This window comes from Apus apus, chromosome 1, assembly GCF_020740795.1.
Source record: "Apus apus isolate bApuApu2 chromosome 1, bApuApu2.pri.cur, whole genome shotgun sequence".
Classification (NCBI taxonomy): domain Eukaryota; kingdom Metazoa; phylum Chordata; class Aves; order Apodiformes; family Apodidae; genus Apus; species Apus apus.
In genome coordinates this window covers 202,407,880-202,429,059 of record NC_067282.1, presented here as the reverse complement: position 1 = coordinate 202,429,059, position 21,180 = coordinate 202,407,880, and the positions used below count along the sequence as shown (strand labels likewise).

Sequence of the window (21,180 nt, the reverse complement as noted above, 5' to 3'; positions counted from 1 at the left end):
TTGGTGATATCCTGGGATAAGAGAGGATTTGTCTTGCTCTAGAGTGGAAAGATGCATGAAAGATTCACTGGCTAATAAAGTCCCCACCCTTATCACCTCCACCTAACCATGTACAAAACAAAACAATTATCAAAGCCTGTGCTTCCACATCACTAGGGAAACTACCTTTTTTTCCTGTTGTAGATGCTGGCAGTGCCTGAAGTGGTGTTACCTCCTTCACAGGAACTGGGAAGCCAATTTCAAGAGGTCCATCCCTGGAGATCTGCTCAGAGTCACGCTGACAGCGAGCCTGGATTGCAGAAAGCAGCAAATGATTTTGAGCCAAAATGTTCTGAGCTTCTGGACACCGCTGTTTTTTTTTTTTTATTGAGTCTGCCACAAAAGCCACAATCTAGAAGAGATCTTTGCTTAGGAGAAGAGCTTAGGGGGTTGGTAACCCAGAGGAACCCGCAGCCTTCTGCAAGATGTGTGTGGGTGTTAACAGGTGTTTGTGCTGCCAATATAGAGATCCCCTGTTTTGCACAGGGGCTGAGTCCCTGCCTGTCCACACAAAGGGCATTTTAATTAACAACATCCCTCCCAGTAGTCCTCTTGGAAGAGAAATGTGGAGAAGTCCCAGGGGCTGGAACATGCTGCAGCCTCACCCCTGTACAGTTTCTGGATGTCACTCTGAAGAAATTCTTGTATCAGGGTGTTGCAGAAGGTAAGAGCTTGTCTGGATTTAAGGGTCATGAGACACTCTTGAATCACAACGACCCCAGGCAACACTACTGGCCTGGGCAAGAGTGGCTGGAAAGCTGCCCAGAGGAGAAGGATCTGGGGGTGTTGGTTGACAGCAGCTGAGTATGAGCCAGTGTGTGTCCAAGTGGTCAAGGCAGACAACAGCACCTTGGCTTGTATCACAGCCAGTGTGGCCAGCAGGAGCAGGGAACTGCTTGTCTCCCTGTGCTCGACCTTGGTGAGGCCACATCTCAAATCCTGTGTTCATTTCTGTGCCCCTCACTACACAAAGGACATTTAGGAGCTTGAGAGAGTTCAGAGAAGGGCAATGGATCTGAAGTGTCTGGAGAACAAGTCCTGTGAGAAGCAGCTGAGGGAACTGGTGTTATTTAACCTGGAGAAAAGGAGGTTGAGGGGAGACCTTATCACTCTCTGAAACTACCTGAGAGGAGGTTGGAACAAGGTGGGGTCAGTCTCTTCCAAGTAACGAACAATAGGACGAGAGGAAATAGCCTCAAGTAGTGTCAGGAATGGTTTATATGGTGATTAGGAAAAATGTCTTCACTGAACAGGCTGCCCAGAGAAGTGGTGGAGTGACCATTCCTGGAGGGGTTTAAAGGATATGTAGATGTGGTGCTGAGTGACTTGTTTTAGGGGTGGACTTGGCAGTGTTAGGTTAACGATTGGACTCAATGATCTTAGAGATCATAGAATCATAGAATGCCAGTTTGGAAGGGATCTCAGGGATCATCTAGTCCAATCTTTCTAGGTAGGAACACCGTTCGGATGAGATGGTCCAGCACCCTCTCAAGCTGAGTCTTAAATGTGTGCAGTGCTGGGGAATCTACCACTTCCTTGGGGAGACTATTCCAGTGTCCAACTGATCTGATCTTTTCTGATCTTCTCTGTGAGACAAAAGCACGACGGATAAGTTGTCTAAGGGCTACTAAACACTCAAGACTCCATCTAAATCTCAGGAAATCCACAAAGCCCGAAATTCTGGAGATTAGAAGAGTATTTTGGGGAAAATATCTAATGCTTGCACTCTTCACTTCTCAATGGTGACTCAAAGTATGCACTGTAAGGAGCACAGAGAGACAGCAGGTAAGAAATGACAAAGCAAAAGCAGAAGAAAACATGCTCTTTGGAGATTTGGCAGCACAATCAGAGAAAGCTCAACAATATGTAGAGCTAAATCTACTAGATATCCCCTCAGGAAGGTATAAATGGAAAATCACCTGCTGTGTGGACTGTGATTTTGCCTTGGGATATTTGAGGAACCTAAATATGGAGGACTGGGTACCTACAGATTTTTTAGGTTACTGCTCTGGGCAGTTTCATTCCAAATAGATCAGAGAGTCACAGGAAAAATTGTTAAGGGACAACCACAGAGCAAGGCAGTGACAACAAAACGACCAAACCAAGTTCCTCTCACTCTCCTTGGACTCTGTTACACAACCTCTGTTATGCACAGAATGTAACCACAACTGTACTGAGTCAGAGCGACAGTCCATCCAGGTCCTGTCTTGTCTGCAAAGGAGGTCAAGTAGACACCAGGTAAAGATAGAACAGTGCAGGCATACAAAGTCATCTGGTCAGAGTATTATCCTTATCTCCAGAACTATGTGACTCAGACATTTCCTGATTCAAAGGAAATTCTTTTCTATTAACGGAATTAATTATTCTATTAATCTTGAATCTCTTCCATGAACGAACACTGGAGATTGTCACTTGAACTCATGAAAACTTTTGGCTCCAGAAATTTCTGATAAATTTAACTACCTATTCCATGGAACTACCTATTCCATTTCCTATGCTTTGCTTTGAACTCGTGACCCACAGTGCTCCACTCATTGCTCTTCTTTCTTACACTTAAACAAACACTGAATAATTGATCTCTCTTTCTCCAGGTCACTTACAGCTTAAAAGTATTTACCTGCTGGGTGCTCTCTATCATTGCCAGAGCTTCAGCCATTAGTTTCTGGTTAACTCCACAAAGGTTTGCTACTTTCATCTGGCACTTGTGGTGGACGTTCATGCCACATGCTGAAAGAAAGAACAAGAGGTGTGAGGACAACAGAGGGTAGCTAGGCTGTAAAGGCTTTGACATTATGTTGGTCAGGAACATGTTCTGTTGTTGGTCAAGGGTGGAGATCAGCCACACAAACAGCTGAAACCGTGGGCACCATTTTTGTCTCATAAGATGGCACTCAGGTCAGTTTTTTGTCCTCTATGGAGACAACATTTTTTTAATATCTTCTTCTGGGCACAAAACAGTATTTCCACATCCATCAGCCTTTGCAGGTAGAAGCTACCAAATCTCCACAGTCTATCAGTTCATAGATAAACCATAATCACAGAACAGGGCCTCCCCATTCATGTTAAGATTATGAAGATGGTGAAGTGCCTTGGGTCTGTCTGATAGTGGAAACAGAACATCCAAGTCAATCTTAGAAGTGATTTTGGAAGCTCAAAGGTGGGCACTGAGATGTTCTTTGCCTCTCTAAGAAGTGACTCTTCAGTCTCCTGGACTTCCTATATGCTGGCAGTGGTCCTTGTCCTCGGAAGAATGATCTACTTGAAAATCAGTCCCCTTGACCACTCCTTCACCCCTCTGGATGCCGTCTCATTGACATGTGATAAATGAGGTTCATCTCTTTATATTGCAACTTTCTAAATTCAACACCCCTCCCCTGTGCTCAGCTCATGGCCCACCCACCAGGAACTCACCATCACACTTCAATCCTTGCCGTGCAAGGCCCCAGAGGAGTGTGCCACAGTGCTCACAGAAAGTTGGGCTCTTGTAGTTGTAGACTTTGAAGCGGTGAGGCATGTCGATCTTGAACCGCTCTTTGTGGAACTGCAACAGAAGAGCCACGTTGGCAAATCACTCCTCTCCACCTCAGCTCTGCATGGAGAAGCAACAGCCCCTAGGCTTGTACCACAGAAGGTGGGATGTCACCTGGTCTTTTATCCTTGGATATGATCATCAAGGAGAAACCATGGATAACAATCATTCAAATATACAAAGGCAACTGTACATAATAACTGTGCAATTCAGTGGGAACTGGGTAGTTTAATCCCTGGGCTTGATTTATCTGACCAGATAGCTGCTTGCATCTCAGCTACACATCCCTTCCTCTTCAGTGGGAAAACAGGAGTACTTCTAAAAATTATTCATCTGATCCTGAAACAGATGTAAACATTTGTTGTCATGAATCTCTCTTTGGAAAAACTTCTTTTTCTTATTCTAGTATATAGGAAGTCAGAGATGGTGACAACATTGGAAACATCTACCCCGCAGATGGCAGAAGACAGGTGAGATGAATCTCATCTCTAAAGGCTGTAAAAGAAGGAGCCAGGATGGGACTGGAAGCAAACAGAAGCTGTGGGATACAGTTAAGAAAAAGGGAATGGTCCTATCAAGAGTTAAGGGTTTTTTTCCACCTAAAAAGGAGCTTTATTATAAACTGATATGAGAAAAATTATAGTGGAAGGCTAGATCTTCCACCGACTGGAAATCTCAGCTAACACAGAGTGGGATGTTAAAGTTGTGCTCTGGAAGTTCAGTGTGATGTCCTGTCTAACACTGGATAGTGAAGAATTTCCTCCAGTAGATCTCCACCTCATGTCCATGACTTTCTCTGAGCTATAATTCATACGTTAGAAAAATGTCCCTCCTTATTCAGCAACTTTTCATTCAGTGGCTGCTTTTGAGTAAATGAGAAGTAGGAGGCAATGAAACCACTGGGAACATAAAAAAAAAACAAAGGGCACAGATCAGTTCACACAGCTTTTGGTACAGCAGCACCTTTTGCCTCATCAGAAGCTGTTTTATGGTGACGTAGAAGAAGAATGGGAAGAACCCCATGTAGCAGTACAGGTTGGGGGTTGACCTGCTGGAGAGCAGTGTAGGAGAAAGGGACCTGGGGGTCCTGGTGGACAGGAGGATGACCATGAGCCAGCAATGTGCCCTTGTGGCCAAGAAGGCCAATGGCATCCTGGGGTGTATTAGAAAGGGTGTGGTTAGTAGGTCAAAGGAGGTTCTCCTCCCCCTCTATTGTGCCTTGGTGAGGCCACATCTGGAATATTGTGTCCAGTTCTGGGCCCCTCAGCTCCAGAAGGACAGGGAACTGCTTGAAAGAGTCCAGGGCAGAGCCACAAAGATGATGAAGGGAGTGGAACATCTCCCTGATGAGGAAAGGTTGAGGGAGCTGGGTCTCTTGAGCTTGGAGAAGAGGAGACTGGGGGGCAACCTCATCAGTGTTTACAAATATGTTAAGGGCGAGTGTCAGGAGGACAGAGCCAGGCTTTGTTCAGTGATGTCCAGTGACAGGACAAGGGGCAGTGGATGCAAACTGGAACACAGGAGGTTCCACGTAAACATCAGAAAAATCTTCTTTCCTGTGAGAGTGACAGAGCCCTGGAACAGGCTGTCCAGAGAGGTTGTGGAGTCTCCTTCACTGGAGACATTCAAAACCCGCCTGGACATGTTCCTGTGTGATGTGCTCTGGGTGACCCTGCTCTGGCAGGCGGGTTGGACTGGATGATCTTTTGAGGTCCCTTCCAAACCCTAGGATTCTGTGATTTTGTAGGAGAGACCTGAATGATGCCCCAGCTTTTTTAAAGCAGCCAAATAATACCAGTACTACACACCATTGTTTCTCTGCTGTTGATTGCTGATCCTGTGCACTTGGCTATTACTTTATCAATGCACTTCTTATGAATGGCAGCGTTGCATTCTGAAAGAGCAAGAGGGTCACAGGGTGAGTAAAAAAATGTCTTAAGAGAAGATAGAGAAAAATTATGATTAAAAAAAGTTCCTTACGTCTGCACTGATAGCCTTGTTTATTCAGACCCCTGAAATAAACCAAGAAATGGTTAATTCTGAATTTTCTGAAGGCCTCCACAGAAGAAAGGAGAGCAGCGTTTATGAAAGAAACATAATAAAACAGCTTTGCTTTTTGTCAGACTTTACAGAGCTTCTCTAAATATCTTCATTCAGTCTAACTGTGGAGTTGTTCTTTGTGGCTTTCATAGACTTTTCAGCATTCATTCACATTCTGAATTTCACAATATCCAAATAGCAAACTGGGCTGATGAGAAATGTCTGAGCCAAAGACAAAAGTATTTACAAAATATGAAGGGAATTTTCACAGTTGGAATTACGACTGTCAACCACATCCTTGAAGTGATGCAATAACTCTACATGTAAGATGCCAAAGGTCCAGGCCTGCAGCCTTTACTGACAGCAGGAGCACAGATATTTACTGGAGAAGCAGAGCTGGTTCCCAGAGTTAAAAGAGGAAAATGCACAGATCTGCTTTCATTTACCATACAAACTCATGACAGACAGAGCAGAAGGTGGGTTGTGGGAAGAAGGTGGCTGTGAACTCGTGACACTTGACATTATGGATTTTGGCCTGTTTGATGGCTCCTCTGCGCTGGTGCAAGGAGAAAAAGCCTTCGGTCTCACAGTCAGCCAGGTCCTTTGCATCTGGGAGAAAAGGAAACAGGAGATTTATTAGGGTATCCTCTACTGATCAGGCATGTTGAGAAAATGCAGCTGCCAAAACAGCAAGTGACTGAAGATGACGATTCACTTATGGGAATGAATATTTTTAAGAAATACCATTTTCTGAAACCCACACAAGGCTTGTGTGGGTGGGGTTTTATCTATCATTCCTACAGGGACATGAAAATGACCTTAAACTTGGGATTCTGAATTCCCTTGAATAGTTATAATGCTGCTTTTTAAACCTAGTCCAGAAGTCTCCCAAGGAGAGATAACGTGCAGTTTTACATAAAATTAGAACTTTGTGTAGAACCATGCCCTAAAAAAGATGAAATTAAGATTAAAAACGTCTGTATCTGCATACAAACATGCACAAGTATATATGTACATATGTATGTGAATATTTAACTGAATCTTTTATGAGTGCATGTACATGTGTATGAGTAAGCACATATATATGTTCCCAGGATATTCTGTTTCTTGTTACTTTGCCATCCCAACAATTGCTTTGCTGTCTTCTGTGTCCATGCCATTATGCACAGTTCACATTTAAACTTTTTAAAAGAGCAAACAAACCAATTCTGACTACACGTGCCCTTATACATATGCTTGTGTCTACAAATGTAGATATGCACACAATATCCCACCCTCAATCTCTGTTTTCTTTTACTCGCCACGAGTTACATGGGTATTCCATGGAAACTGGTCCCCTGTGTGATCTCATGCTGATCTTGCTGTTTTAAACACAAACAAAGCTTGCATTTCTATGCTTTGGCCTCTCTGATATCTTACAACATGCAAGGAGACAACAGCATTCTATTCTATATTAAAGTTAGGAATGGATGAAGAAAATACTAGCAGGTATTAGCTGCTTTCAGTACTTCTGTACTTCCATACATGGAAGGTCTTTCTAGATATCTACACCTTACAGCTTCACCCAACATCTGAGGGTGCAAGAATTTTGGCATCAAACATCAGAGAATAAGACTTAGCATTTGGACTGCAACCCATTTTCTTCAGCAAAGGAAAATGTACTTCACATGGACCTCGAACGCTGCAGGTGGGATTCGGTTGCCAGTGGAGACACATAAATGACAATGTGTCCCTGGCCCACGGTGATTAAGGTGCTGCCAGGTGTCTGGAGGTCTTTCCTAGCTGGAGCACGCAATGGAACAACTGAACTCACCTTGCAGGATAAACCTGCATTTGATCAGCTGGATCACTCTCTAGGATCTTTCTTGTTTTGTCAAGATTGTTCTTGATCTCAAAATCCCAACTAACAAGTAAGCTCAGGTGTTGTCAGTCCCAATTTGTAACCCCAGTTTTACATCTGCACCATAACACACACCATGGCACATGTTCAACACATACGTACAAGTAGAAGGAATTTGGAGGGACCTGGCTATTCTCTCTTGCTTGGTGTAATGAAAAAAGTGACCATTTTAGTGGTAAAACGGCCAAAAATCTGCTTTGCAAATCACAGAGGAACAGTCAATCTTCATCCACACCATGCAGTAAAAATTGCTTTTCTGGAGTGCTCATTTCAAACTGTTATGATAGTTCCCACGAATAAATCAGCATTAACATAGACTTTGCTTCCAGTGAAGACACCACGTCTGTCCCACATAATCAGAAATTACATCTATCAATTAACAAACAAAATCACTTGCCACTTATTTCCAGGAAGTATCTTGCATTCATCAGCATTCGCCCTTGAGGCTTCAGTTCTAGCTGGGTGAGATAAGTGAAAAATAAGGAAGAAAACAAGAAGAGTGCAGTCATTAAGCAGTCATTCAAAGAAGCAACACTCATTTCAGATTACTCAAGCTATCTCCTTTTCCCAGTGGGAACTGATGGATGCCAATGAAGGCTAATTTTTGGATTGCTCATACCAGTATGGGGCAACAAGGCAGGGTAGGAGGCTGGATCACCTCTCATCAAATATTTGAGGAGATAAATGTAACTAAACCACAGAAGCTGTAGGCAGGTTTTTAAACACCAGCTCAGGATCAGCACTATCTATAGAGAAAACATGTTGCTCCCAGTGCAAGGTGGAAGGACAAGAAGGACAGGGAACCACTGGAGAGGGTACAGCAAAGGGTTATGAAGACAATTAGGGGACTAGAACATCTCTCTTATGAGGAAAGGCTGAGGGACTTGGGCATTTTTAGTCTGGAGAAGAGAAGACCGAGGGGGAACTTTCTCAATGCTCTTGAATACTTAAAGGCTGGTTTTCAGGAGGATGGGGCCAGTTTTATTTCAGCGATGCCCAGTGGCAGGACAAGAGGTAACCAGCACAAACGTGAACATAGGAAGTCCCATATAAACATGAGTAAGAGCTTCTTTACTTTGACGGTGGCAGAGCACTGGAACAGGCTGCCCAGAGAGGTTGTGGAGTCTCTGTCTCTGGAGAAGTCTGAAACCTGCCTGGATGCCATCCTGTGCAACCTGCTCTAGGTGAACCTGCTCGGGCAGGGGGGCTGGTCTGGATGATCTCCAGACGTCCCTTCCAACCCCTACCATTCTGTGATTCTGCAGAGCAACTCAAAAAAACCCAGCCAACTTCAGATGGATACTTAAAAGTCTCTGAAATCTTCTAGAGACTTGGTTCTGCAAGTCTGACTTCCGTTACACCCCATGTCAGTGCTGCTACAAGTTTTCTCGGGCATTTTTTTGGGGCCTTTCAACTGAACCTGGAAATTCCCACCTGTCCAAACCTCTGTCCATAAGTGCCTTCGTAAATCTGGATCCACTGGCCTAGGAATAAGAAGACCTACATTCAAGGATTTCTTCACCCTGAGAACCACAACAGTGCCTTCCCCACCCACCTCCAGAACAGCCAGAGCAAGGTTCCCTCTCTACCTTTCAGGTGAATCAGTGTCCTTGCCTAATCTCTCTCCTCATGACCTTTGCAAGATGAGATATCATGGATCTCCCTCCCCAGGTTGTAACTTGTATCAGGGAGTGAGTAGAGAGATGTCAGGAGCTGCTACCAGGCTAGGACAGAACAGGACCAGGGACTCCCCAACGCTGCTTGACCTCAGGTCTGTTACCTTTGCTGCAAGCAGGAGACTCCCCAAACTGTGTGTCCCCTCTCCTCCTCACCAGGCTACTGCCTCCCATGGCTGTGAAGCCTAGGGATGGAGTCATTTTGGTTTTCAATTCCATCTAGAAGTATCTCAATTCCTTCCAAGTTATGTGTTAAATGCACAAATCTACCAAATCTTGTTCTTAGGTCTGTTACATCACCAAGGCCTTTTTGAATTTCTACTCTCTGTTTAACTTTAGTATCTTAGCCTGAGGACTGGTATGAGAAATAAAACACACACAAAATATCCTGATTCCAGAAAATCAGTTTCTCTCCAAATGTCTTTCCACTTTATTGTTATTCATGGCACATGATTACTACATGTAAGAGACTATGATCAGGAACTTTCTTGTTTGGCCTACCAGGGAACACAATGTTCTATTTAGAATCCTTACGAAGATTTATACTTCAGATTTACTCCACTGTAACTCCTGTGGCTTTAAAGGAGTTCCTCTGGCATACGACTGAAGTCAGGCAGCTGTGAATCAGTTACGTGACATTAGATTACATTTTTGAAGCTGTTTCCCCAGAGCACAGAAAACAATTCACATTTAGCCAGTATTCACCATTTGTCCCCAGTGTGTTTCCCAAGCTGAGAACAATATGAGGGCACAGCTCACCTGACCCAGAATCCTGGCTAACACAGGACATGTGTTTCAACTTAACAGCAGAAAGTAATATGAAGGTGCCATGCTTTTCTCTTTTTTTTATTTTTTCTGAGATGCATGTAAGTCTTTCCTTCATGTAGCTTTTCCTCCAAGTGGCCTCAAATCATTATTCCTTGGATGGCAGCCAGTTCCTGCTGTCCTGCTGGTTACACTCACAGCCTGGCATTCCCCTACCCCACAGCAGCTCCCCATCACATTCTGCAAGAGGAGATAACGATGCTCACCCATATCTCTGTCTTCCCATTGCTCTTTTTGCACCTCTCTGCCAGCACCTTGAGCTCCACCGTGGTCTCTGAAACCATTTCAGCACTTTTGTCCTTGACGACGATGTGCATGACCCTGCCGTTGTTGATGTGGGCGTCGAAGGTGCTGTTCCAGGGTGGGTACATGGTGGGCTTCTTCTGCACATACACTTGGCCATTTTCTGTCAACAAGAATTGGTTTGTATTGACTTGACTTTCTTCTCATCTGCACTAAAGCCACCACTCTACAGTTCCTGAGACAGATTTGTGATATTTACCCACTTTAAGGCCTCTCACTGGGCAGGGTGTGTAATGGATCATGTTCTTGTCTTATAAGGTTACTGTGTGAAGTGACACCTAGGAAAGGATTTACCTCACCTAACTTTAGGTGTCCAATGTGTGTGCTCATATCTGAGATGTGAACATTGGGTCCATTCAGAACCAGTTAAGAGAATATAATCAATAAAAATAGAGTTAGAGAGTGTTCCTTTGACCAAATGTAGACATCTAGTGTAGGAAAGAGAACTTCCACCCTGGGCTCTATTAACTCAGCTGAGTAGTCCTCAAATGTAGATTCCAACATCATTGATACCCACTTCTAATCAGGCGAGTCTCATCACAGATAACCAGCCACATGTACCAGTTGTCCCACAGCAATGCAAAATGAAACAGCTTTGCATCAACCCCCCCCAAAAAACCAACGCGGGATGCACTTCATGATTAAGGTTCAGCTGGAGCTCCTGTCCAGTCAGTTGCTTCATCTTACTTAATTCAGGGATCTTAATATAGCAACACTCTTGCAGACCTGCAACCACATGCACAGCAGTGAAGTTTTCAACCAAACTTTTCCTGCACCTCTTCCTCATGCATTAATTCCCCTTCCTTCACATGTTAAGATGGTGCGGGGTACCTCTGAGGCAAAGAATTAGCTTGCAGAGAGTTTTCTCTAGTTAATTGGTTCTGAAAAGGGTCTCAGCCAGCTTTATTATTTCATACAGCCAATTTAATTTCATATAGGCCTGTAACAGGCTCGGTCACTTACTCAACTTAATTCTGTTCCACAGTTACCCTCTGCAAAGTTTCAACCCATCAAATGCCAAAGTTGATGGAAAGAAAAAGAGAATAAAAAGCAGTTATTTTCAAGCAGCAGACCTGCAACTCCTGCCTCTTACAGACCCTGCTCCTAATAATTCTAGCCTTTCCCTTATCCCATCCAGCTGGAAAAGCACATGCAGCTGAAAATCTGGAACGTGGCATGGTCTGGAGAAAATCTTTCCCTGGATGGGAAGACTAATTGCTCTGCTCAGCTTTCACTGACACACCTTCAAGATGGATTAAAACTGGTAAACAAGCTCCAGAGTTATTGGAGGCAGGAGAGAAGGAGTAAAAAGGAAACACTGATTCCTGATTGTCAGAGAGGAGAGAACAAATATCAGGGCTGTGAGACTGTAACAAAAATCTCCCTTCAACACCCCACGCACTGGTTCCCTGCAAAAGGAGAAACAACTGCCAGAGCCAGCAGGTAGATCTAGGTTGAGAGGAGACATGCAGGATCCTGCAGCGAATACTGACTTGCTGAAATTTCACTCCATAACCCAACATCTGGCTTGAACAAAGAGGTTTTGCACATGGTTTGATCACACAAGCTTGATTGGAGCTGCAGTCCACTCCGACCCTCTGCACTGGTCTGCATGGCCAAACTGAGCAGAGATCATTCCTGCAGCGTAAAGTCACTTCTCACGCTTGTCCTGCCTGGTATGACAAGTGGTCATCTAGCTAAATCTTAGGTTTAAATTCAGATTCCCCAAAGTTTAGAGCACTTCAGTCTCAGGTGGATCTGTTTCTGTCAGTTAAACAAGGCTGACTCTTCACATATGCAGGTTTAGGCAATCTTAAACTGAACTCATTGTCTGCAGCCTTAATTCACTCCCCTCAAGCTTGCAAATATATACTCAATGCACTCTTTCAACAAAAGCAGACAAAAAGGGGTCATAAAAATGAGCCATAAACTTCCCAGCATTGCTGAGAGCAGAAAGCTCGGTAAGGACCACCAGAAACTCCAGAGATGTAAAAGACAGCACTTGCAAAACAAGTGCTTTCCTTTGCATTGCACTCCAAAACACAAGGCTTAAATAAACCAGCCCTGGAATGTGAACGAACTGGCCAATATAGATGGGATCAGACAGTCACCTCCAGCACATCCCCGCTGATGTTTGTGGAATTCTGCCAGGGATTAGTCTAACCCTGGGTTCTGAAAAATAAAATAGCATCTGTCGTTCCCAAGCAGCAGCTTCCACTGTAGCTGGGAGCACTTTTCCTGGAGGTTTGCTGAGTTCAAACACGGAGCAGGATCTTTCACACAGCAAATGTCACCAAGACAGGTGGTGAAATGGCACTGGGCCCAGTGGCTTGTGATGGCAGAAGTTATCTTTAAAGGGCAGATTTTTTTATACCTCAGAGGTGCCTATGATCTCTCAAATGGTTTGTCTTCAGTAACAAATTGCTATAACTTTTCTAACTGCATGGAGGCAGTTTTGTCGCTTGTTTGATTTGGTTTTATTTAAGGACTACACAGTAAAATACCAGGACCCCTTTTACAAAATGGACAAGTTGGGAAAAAAAAAAAGGCTGCCCAATATCTTTCCTGAGCTTCTGAAATTTCTTAGGGTGCCCTCCTTGTGACATCCTGGTGCCCACAGATAATCTGCATTACTCCCAGGCTGTTGGGATCTTCTGTCCCAGTGACTTACTCATCATGTGGACAAGGGACAGCCTTTGGCATGAACCCAAAGGCAGACTCAAGCTCCCTTTTAGTGGAGAACCAAGCATCTACCAATGCTCTGTTTACAAAAAGCAACCTGCCTTCCCTGCTCCCCTCCCCGAAAAAAAATTCCAGCCTCCTCAACCTTTGCTAAAGCTACACAGGGCATATATCTGATTCATAATAGGACATGGCAAAAGTCAGAGCAGTTTCATCCGTCAAACTGGTTCCAGCACAGACATGACAGGGGTTTGGGGCTGGATTCAGCTCTGGGTTTAGGCACATCCTGCCCTGCATATATATTGTATAGCAATTCACTTGCCCTGAAGAAATCTGCATGGCCATGTGTCAGAGCACAAGGCTGGTAGTCAGGGTTGCTTATGCCTCTTCCCAGCTTTGCAGCTGATTCATTCCTGCTCCTTGGACATGCTACTTCAGCCAGAATTTGCATATCAGGGCATCAATATAGTTTTGGGTTTTGGAATCCCATTACCAATGAGTAGCAAGAAGAGCTGGAGAGCAAAGTATGATAAAAAAAATTCAAAAAAGCAGGGATGTGGCTATTTTACAGGTACTCAGTTAATGTTTGCCCTGAGGCCTTCATTGCCTTTTGTCTTCTCTAAGCCTGTTTGAGCATGACAGCTCTTGGATGGTCATGTTGAGAATATTTTTGGCATTTAGAGTCAAGTTCATCTCACGGAACATCAGACATTTACTTCTGAGTGGGCTGTCTAAACTGCCCTCAGAGTCAGTGGAGAGCACTGGGCTTTTCCAGGATGTGATAAATCAAACCCACTCTGGATCTATTCCTCAAGATGAGATGAATACCACCCCAAAAATTCCTGTTTGTTCCCCTGGGCTACAATGCAAAGTAGCCGACCCAGATATCAATATCCTTGCAGAAAACTGGAATTAGAAGGGAGATGGAACCCATCATGGCTTTGTCATCCACACATTTAGATGCCATCCATCAGCAGCAAATTAACCTCTCCCGAGGGTGGTTCAAACCACTCTAAGAGTGGAGTCTGAGGTGAATTTATATTGAGAGTTCCCTGCTGCTAACACTGACATGACAAGGAGTCCCTCTGGCTACCCCACTATGCCCCAAGCAGCAGCTACATGAGTGCAATTACACCCCAGCAAACAGAAATCCTCTAACAGAAAGACACCCTTTTCCCTACATATTCAGTCTTCACTAATGGAGAAAATTTTCCCCAAACACATTTTTGTAATTGTTGGTAGTGGTATTACCATTATTATTAATATTATCATCATCATCATCATCTCTCAGGAGCACAAAAACTACATCCCTTAGTTAATTCTCATTTGTTAGATGACAGAGAACATTTCCATCTCTGTAAGACAAATTAATACAGGTCTGTGCTGAACAAATTGATTTTATTCACTTTTGAACTGACAAGACACTTCCATTTGAGTTCTGGCTTTCAAAGGCCCCTCATTAAAGCAAACAGGCAAGCCTTGCATTGAGCTGAAATAGGACATCTTTTCAGTAAAAAGGGAGATCTTAGGGATATCTTGTCATGCAGTATTTTCTTTTCGTTTGAATGTACCAGTCACCACATCTTCCAGAGTAATTTGAAGTATCGTTGAAACCAAGACAAAGTTCAATGTGATAAATGATGACTTTTCAAATCAAACAAAAAAAACCTCAAGCACCAGAAACCAGGCAAACAAAAAGTGAAATTACTGCTTTAAAATTCTAAAATTTCCTTTTTAAAAAACTATTTTAACAACCTCTAGAGGTTAGAGCAATGGGGTTTCTCAAGGTATAAAAAGGGATTTTTGAGTTGACCTAATTTTTAGAAGAATCACAACAGTCAAGCCAAGAATTTATCAAAGATTTAAGATAAATCCAATCCAAGGTAAGTCAATATGAGGAAACTGCTAACACTGAAGGTCTTGATCTTCCTGATTCTTGAAAAGCAGAACTGAAGAACTTTTTATCCTCTCACTAATGCAGAAGACAGATAAGAAATGTTTTCCCAATGAGGACCCATCAGTGTTTTCAATCAGGAAAAGTGTGCAACATTCCCTGTATCTCAACACAGAAATCAGCTTAGCAGGTGGTTTCACTTTCAAACATTTTGCAGAATACAGCAATTACACAGAGAAATTAACTCTCACTGCAAAGACTGGGGCTGTTTGAGAGATGTTTTTTTTTTAATAGTGGGAGCTGGTAGACCTGCCAGCTTCTCCAAAAAAAACATGACAAACAACAACAGGCCTCCCAGGATATTTCTGGAACACTCAGACTTCATTTGTCTGGAGTCCCAGTGACAAACCAACAACTGCTCATCTAAAAGTGAAACTGAATACAGCTGATCTGCTCTGTCACATGCTGGGACCTGAAATTCAGTTGCAATTAAACTCAAATCGAAAACATAGACTTGTTAGGCATCATCTTTAAATCAGACTGTCTTGCAGGTCATGCCAAACCCAAACTTGCAAAGTGCTGAGACACAAAAAGCCCTTCACAAACCTTTATAAAGAGTTACCAGTGTGCTTCCTCCACAACAGAAATGACACACTAAGGTACACACACATCTTATAAAAGCTCATATATGTATTTAACACCTCCCCACTTACCTGACTCCACGGCTTCTTTAACCATCACAGCACAGTAAGGGTTAATCACCTCCCCCTGGGATGGCAGGTAAGGGCCACTGTCATAGTTGGATAAACCAATACGTAGAAAGGGAGACATGACAAGTCCTGTGTCAAACAAAAGACAAGACAATATTTGGGAAGAGTCTAAAAATTCCCTTGGTTTTAACCAGGCTGTTATCTCTGCCAGGCAGCAGCACGCCGGCTGTTAGCTATCCATCCAACTGGAGACTCTCCCACTTCCTTCACTGTCTAGCAAGACGACAGACTGCCCCAGCACTGCTTAATGTGTGTAAGGTAGGAAAACTCAGCTGTCAGCTTAACCATGTGGCTGAACTCATGGAAGGGCTGGAAAGACCCACAAGAGCCGTTCTGAGTACTGGTGACTTGACACCAGCCGTCAGGAGCGAGAACGACAATGCACGTTAACCAAATCAGGACCTTCTTGGCTGGGATCACCTCTGCTGTTATTTATATTGAGTCATGCGTTCAAGATCCTGAATGCTATGAGAACAGAAAGAGTTTCAGGAATATGAGGCTGTTGGAAGCCTGCAAGCTGAACATGAAACTGTGAAATAACTGCGTGCTATTTATGTACAGCATGGAGATGATCTCGGGCATTCGACTGCCTGGGTGCTGCCCCATATTCCTAAGTGAAGCTATAAAGAGAAAATTCAGCTCGTATGAACCTCACTGTGTAGACACTGTAGTGAAAAAAGAAAAAGGATCTCATTTTGAAATGATATTTTTAAGCAGCTGAAAACAGAAACACATAATATCAAGATGCCAGGAAACACAACAAAGCCTTTAAGTTGGTCTTCTCTGTAGGGTCTTTCAAGGCTTCCAGAGAGAAGATTTAGTAAAACCAGAAATGATCAACTGCTGTGCTGGAGCCCATCATTGTGTCATCTGAGCCCAAGGACTGGGATTTACCAACCAACTTTTGAGTCGACTTCTGAGCTTGTTATTCCTGGCTCCCAATGTAGTCGATGGGGAGCAAGAGGCACTTTGAACTCAGCTGCAGATATCTATGTCTTGGATCACCAAAGTTAAAGGACATGAATCTTATCACCAGCTGTTACCTATCAAATATATTGACAACAATATATTGCTCAACCACACCAGCAAAATGTTGAATGACTTGTTTTATGGGATGCAGCTCAAAGCTCTCCTCCTTTTTGCACATGTAAGGCTTTATTCCAGGGGCAGCTTCTCTAGTCTCAGGCAGAAGATCCTGATTCTTTGACGGGAATGTCATTTTCTTACCTGTAAATGTTATTTTCCTGACAGACAAGTTCAGTCTCTGGCAAGAGGGGCTTCTCTTTTCATCACAGTTGTGGACAACATGGAAAGAATTTTCTCAGCTGAAAGAATGGGGGTAACTGCTCCTGTGGCTGGGCTGACTTTAAAACTCGGACTCTCTGTTCGAGGAGACAGGAGGCAAGACCATCAAGGAGAGAGGAAAGCTTGAGAAATCAAGATGTAGATCTTTGCTTGAGTGTCTTCTCTCTTACCCAACAGTGTGGAGTGGTGAGTTTCCATCAGCTCCCTGTGCAAAAGTCGAGGGCTACCATGAAACTCAGAACAACTTTCTGTTAGTGTGTGGTCAGGTTGCAGCAGGTTCTTGGTTTGATTGTGTCTGCATATGGTGAGATCTTCTTCTTCCTGTTTTAGAGAAGGAAGACGAACAGCTACAGTTAACACTGGAACTGAAACACCAACTATTCTGGCCCAAATACACACAAGTACTGAGCACTCACCCCGCAACACTTTGATACTCTGGCACACACAGTTGGCCCATGCAGCCAACTGCAGCTATTCTCTCATAGGGATTTTGTCAGGGGAGGCATCCAAGGAGATTTCCCTAAGTTTATTACCTTACATAGGGCCAATCTATACAATGGACAGCACAGGAAGCCTCTCCTTCCTGTTCAAGCTTCTGGGTAGGTTAGCGAACAAGCAGGCTGAGTTTTCAGGAAAACAGCAAAGACTCATAAACCCTCTTGGACACTGTGCTGAAAAGAGAAGAAAGCCAAGAGGTTTCTGGAGAAGACAGGATAGGACAGAAAGTGAAAAAAAATTCCTTTGATTCATGTCTGTGGTGTATCTTAGGAATTCACAGATCATGGGCCACGAGCAGCCATCAGACCTCCTTTGAAGACTGTCCAAGGACGTTAAAGTGGTATTGCTAGGACAAGGGGAATGGTTTCAAACTGAAAGAGAGGAGATTTAAATTAGATATTAGGAAGAAATTTTTTCCTGTGAGGGTGGTGAGACACTGGCACAGGTTGCCTGGAGAAGTTGTGGATAGATGCCTCATCCCTGGAAGTATTCAAGGCCAGGTTGGATGGGGCTTGGAGCAGCCTGGTCTACTGGGAGCTGTCCCTGCTCATGGCAGGAGGGTGGGAATCTTTAAGGTCCCTCCCTACCCAAACCATTCCAAGATTCTATTATTCTATGACCTCTGCATGTGGCATTGCCCCCAGCTGGGAAAACATCAGTGCTTTTCATTTTTTACAGAAGCTTGTGGGAAAGTCAAAGCACCACCTGGAGCTGGATGCAGGAGATTAGGATGATCCAGTTCTACTCTGGATGAAGGCAGCATCTCTCTGAAGGATGTTTCAGAAACACCTTAGCCAAGTGCCTGATGAACTTGCTCTGGAAAGCCACTTGCATTTAGATATTGAAGCACAAATAGCTCTGCAAGGAGGGGCATTTGTGGCACTGCACAATAATGAATGGTTTGTGAGTGGTCCATGGCACAAAAAGGCTAAAATTTCTGCCTGGACTGACAGAAGTAGAGAAATATGATCAAATTAAGTAGGAAAAAAAAATAAAAATCTCTTTAACTGGAAGAAATATATCAATATGCATTTCTCCCCTCTGTTTGATGCAATTATCTAGCCATTTCCTTTGTTTAAAAAAAATAAAAAGCCTACTTAGCCTAAAGACAAAAGGAAAAACAATCCAAAGGGTCTCTGGCAGCAGAAGAAAAATCCAAGTAGTTGCATGTTCTGTCTGTGCAATGTAGTGTGGAAAGATAAAAAGAGCCAAAGGTTCAGGCAGTCAAAACATCTGCATTGTGCCTCTTTGTGTGATCACAGATGTGTTCTCTTTGCCTCTACCATCCTCCCCTACCTTTTCTGGTGACTGCTGGGCAAAAGAATATTATGTATGCTCCTCCAAATTCCCAATTCCCACACTGTAAGAACCTGTTGCTCCACAGACAGGGGCAGGAAGAAGTGCAGTGAGGGCTGTAAGCACTCCTTGAGCAGGACTTTCAAAACTCACATTTAAAAACTCAGAGTGCCAACTAGAATTACTAGTGAACACACTGTGAATTTAAAAACATGAGTGTTGCTAAAGGAAGTCAAAGGTTTGTTGATGACTCTTCAGTCCTAAAATGTAGTAACACTGTTGGCTCAAGCAGTAAAGAAACAAAATTAAGGCTAAAAGTTCGAGTACGGCCTTCATCACATTTCAATTGAATCAGTGTAGTTACAATGTGGTTAAAATTGTTAAAGCATCTTGTCCTGCTAAATATTGACATCACTGCTCCAAAAAATAACTAGTTGGATGTGCTGCAAGATATCTGTTCAGATCTGTGGATCTGCTCCCTAAATAGTGACATTTAAAACTTTTTAGTCTTAAATGCTGGATGCTCCCTCCTGTCCAGTGCAATACTTCATTTTGGCTCTGTGCAATCAAGCACTTGATGGCTTCCCAGAGAGGTTGTAAAGTCTCTGTCCTTGAAGATATTAAAAAACTGTTTGGACATGGCCCTGCTCAATTAGCTCCAGGTGGCCCTGCTTGAGCAGGAGAAGTGGCAAGATGACCTCCAGAGGTCGCTTCCAAGCTCAACCAGCCTGTGATTCTGTGAAAACATGGATCAGACAGATCTAGTCCTAGATCTAGCATCTACATCTCCAGGTGATGCAGTTACCTGGGCTCCTGAGAGAGGAAAAGAGAGAAACTGGCACCCTCAGATCATGAGCTGGACCTATTTTGACCCCTCCGTTAGCACATGACGAACTAGTTTCTCTCCTTTGACAGCAAACAGCATGCCTGGGGATAACCTGTTCACACAAGCTTTGAACAGATTCCTCAAGTCATTACATTTAAAAAAATCCCTTGCATTGTGTCACATTTAAAAGACTTATGCTGGGATTTCACATAAACCAGTTTATTGCATGAGATGTTCTGCAGCCACCAGCAAACGGGTGAGAATTTTCTACCCAGCTGCAAAGCACGTAGATTTGGCACACGTGGTGTTAGCACTAACAAAGCAACAGCTGCCCACATAAGCCTTGCAAAGGCTGGCTAAAAGCTAAATAAAATCAGAATTTACTGTTGTACCAACCTCGTGTGAGCACCCTGCCCCAGGGTGAATTTCTTCACCCCATCCAATAAACCAGCCAGATAACTGGTTTCCTGCCTCTCTCTCACTGTCTTTCCTGAAACCACCTTGGCTTTGGCCCAAACATCTCTTTTCCAGGTGAGATCTCCAGTGTTTGCCATCTCCAACATTTGCTACTTGGCTGGCATCCACAGCCATAAACAACTAAGGAGCAGCACAACTCAGCTCCAGCAATAGCTCACTGCAACAGCAACCCTTTCATTTTATACTGGAAGCAGCTGCAATGGATATGGAGAACATCTGCTTCATTTCCCAGCAGAAAGGATACTACAAGGTATCTGAAAAGTAAGGATGAGATGCATCTTTCTCTAAAGGGCCACCTGTCCTCTAATAAAATGCTTTAGTACAGGGTAACTGGGGTTCAGCAATACTGTACCCTGCTTTGCTGCCATATGGGAGCTTTGCCCATGCCACAGAATAATGCAACACATGGAAATAATTCCCAGATGATATTAGGAAGTAATAAACTCCTTAATATCCTTAATGAATTGTGGCTAAGCAGAGAGGAAGAAATGTGCTCCTGTTCTTAGTCAGTGGAAGAACTGTTGAGGACATCTGCTTTTAGTGGGATTTATGCTTTTGTGTTTCATTGAATGAAAATAGATGCATGCATGATGCAATAAAGATGGCAATTCATTGAATGAGGGTCAGCTGAGAGGGGAGGGGAAGTATTTCTGGATTTGAGATGCTGCTTTCCCAATGTCATCAAACCCTCATCTTCTAGAGGCCAGAGAGAATATTTCCAGCTCTTTCCCCTGTTTTTTCAGGCAAAACTGTGCATGCAACATAAGTTCATAATCTGAGGATCAGCATCAACAAGAGGGAAAGAAACCAGGAGTTACAGCTGAAGGGTATGAACTTTCTTTCACCCCCTGAAAGGCAACTTCCAGCCAAAAAGGCAGGTCCTGACCTCGCAAAATCTGTTTATATAGCTGGTGGAGACATGCACACCAGCATAGTTCAACACACCTCAGGGTCTTCCTGCAGATCTCAAGAGCAATGCTGAACACTAACAGTGATGACTGGAGTCCCTATCTCTGCCCTCAGACTCCTCATATTCCCCAGCAAATACAATAAGGAAGAGGGGTCTAAATAACTCTTAAGTGACTTTCACTTTGGATGCCCGTATTACCTCTTACTTCAA

The 21,180-nt window shown here is 43.6% G+C and overlaps 1 protein-coding gene across 1 annotated transcript in view; it reads right to left on the bottom strand.

The window, feature by feature from the left end:
• PRKCQ (protein kinase C theta) overlaps positions 1-21,180 on the bottom strand; it is a 66,011-nt gene that overhangs the window by 29,210 nt on the left and 15,621 nt on the right. Inside the window, exons 2-12 of the mRNA XM_051615657.1 lie at positions 17,134-17,284; positions 16,886-17,040; positions 15,602-15,727; positions 10,216-10,415; positions 7,906-7,966; positions 6,055-6,217; positions 5,549-5,580; positions 5,377-5,462; positions 3,451-3,580; positions 2,657-2,766; positions 166-289 (exon numbers count right to left, since the gene is read on the bottom strand). Coding sequence (XP_051471617.1) covers positions 166-289; positions 2,657-2,766; positions 3,451-3,580; positions 5,377-5,462; positions 5,549-5,580; positions 6,055-6,217; positions 7,906-7,966; positions 10,216-10,415; positions 15,602-15,719 — 1,024 coding nt within the window. The 5' untranslated portion in view covers positions 15,720-15,727; positions 16,886-17,040; positions 17,134-17,284. The remainder of the gene's footprint in view (positions 1-165; positions 290-2,656; positions 2,767-3,450; positions 3,581-5,376; positions 5,463-5,548; positions 5,581-6,054; positions 6,218-7,905; positions 7,967-10,215; positions 10,416-15,601; positions 15,728-16,885; positions 17,041-17,133; positions 17,285-21,180) is intronic.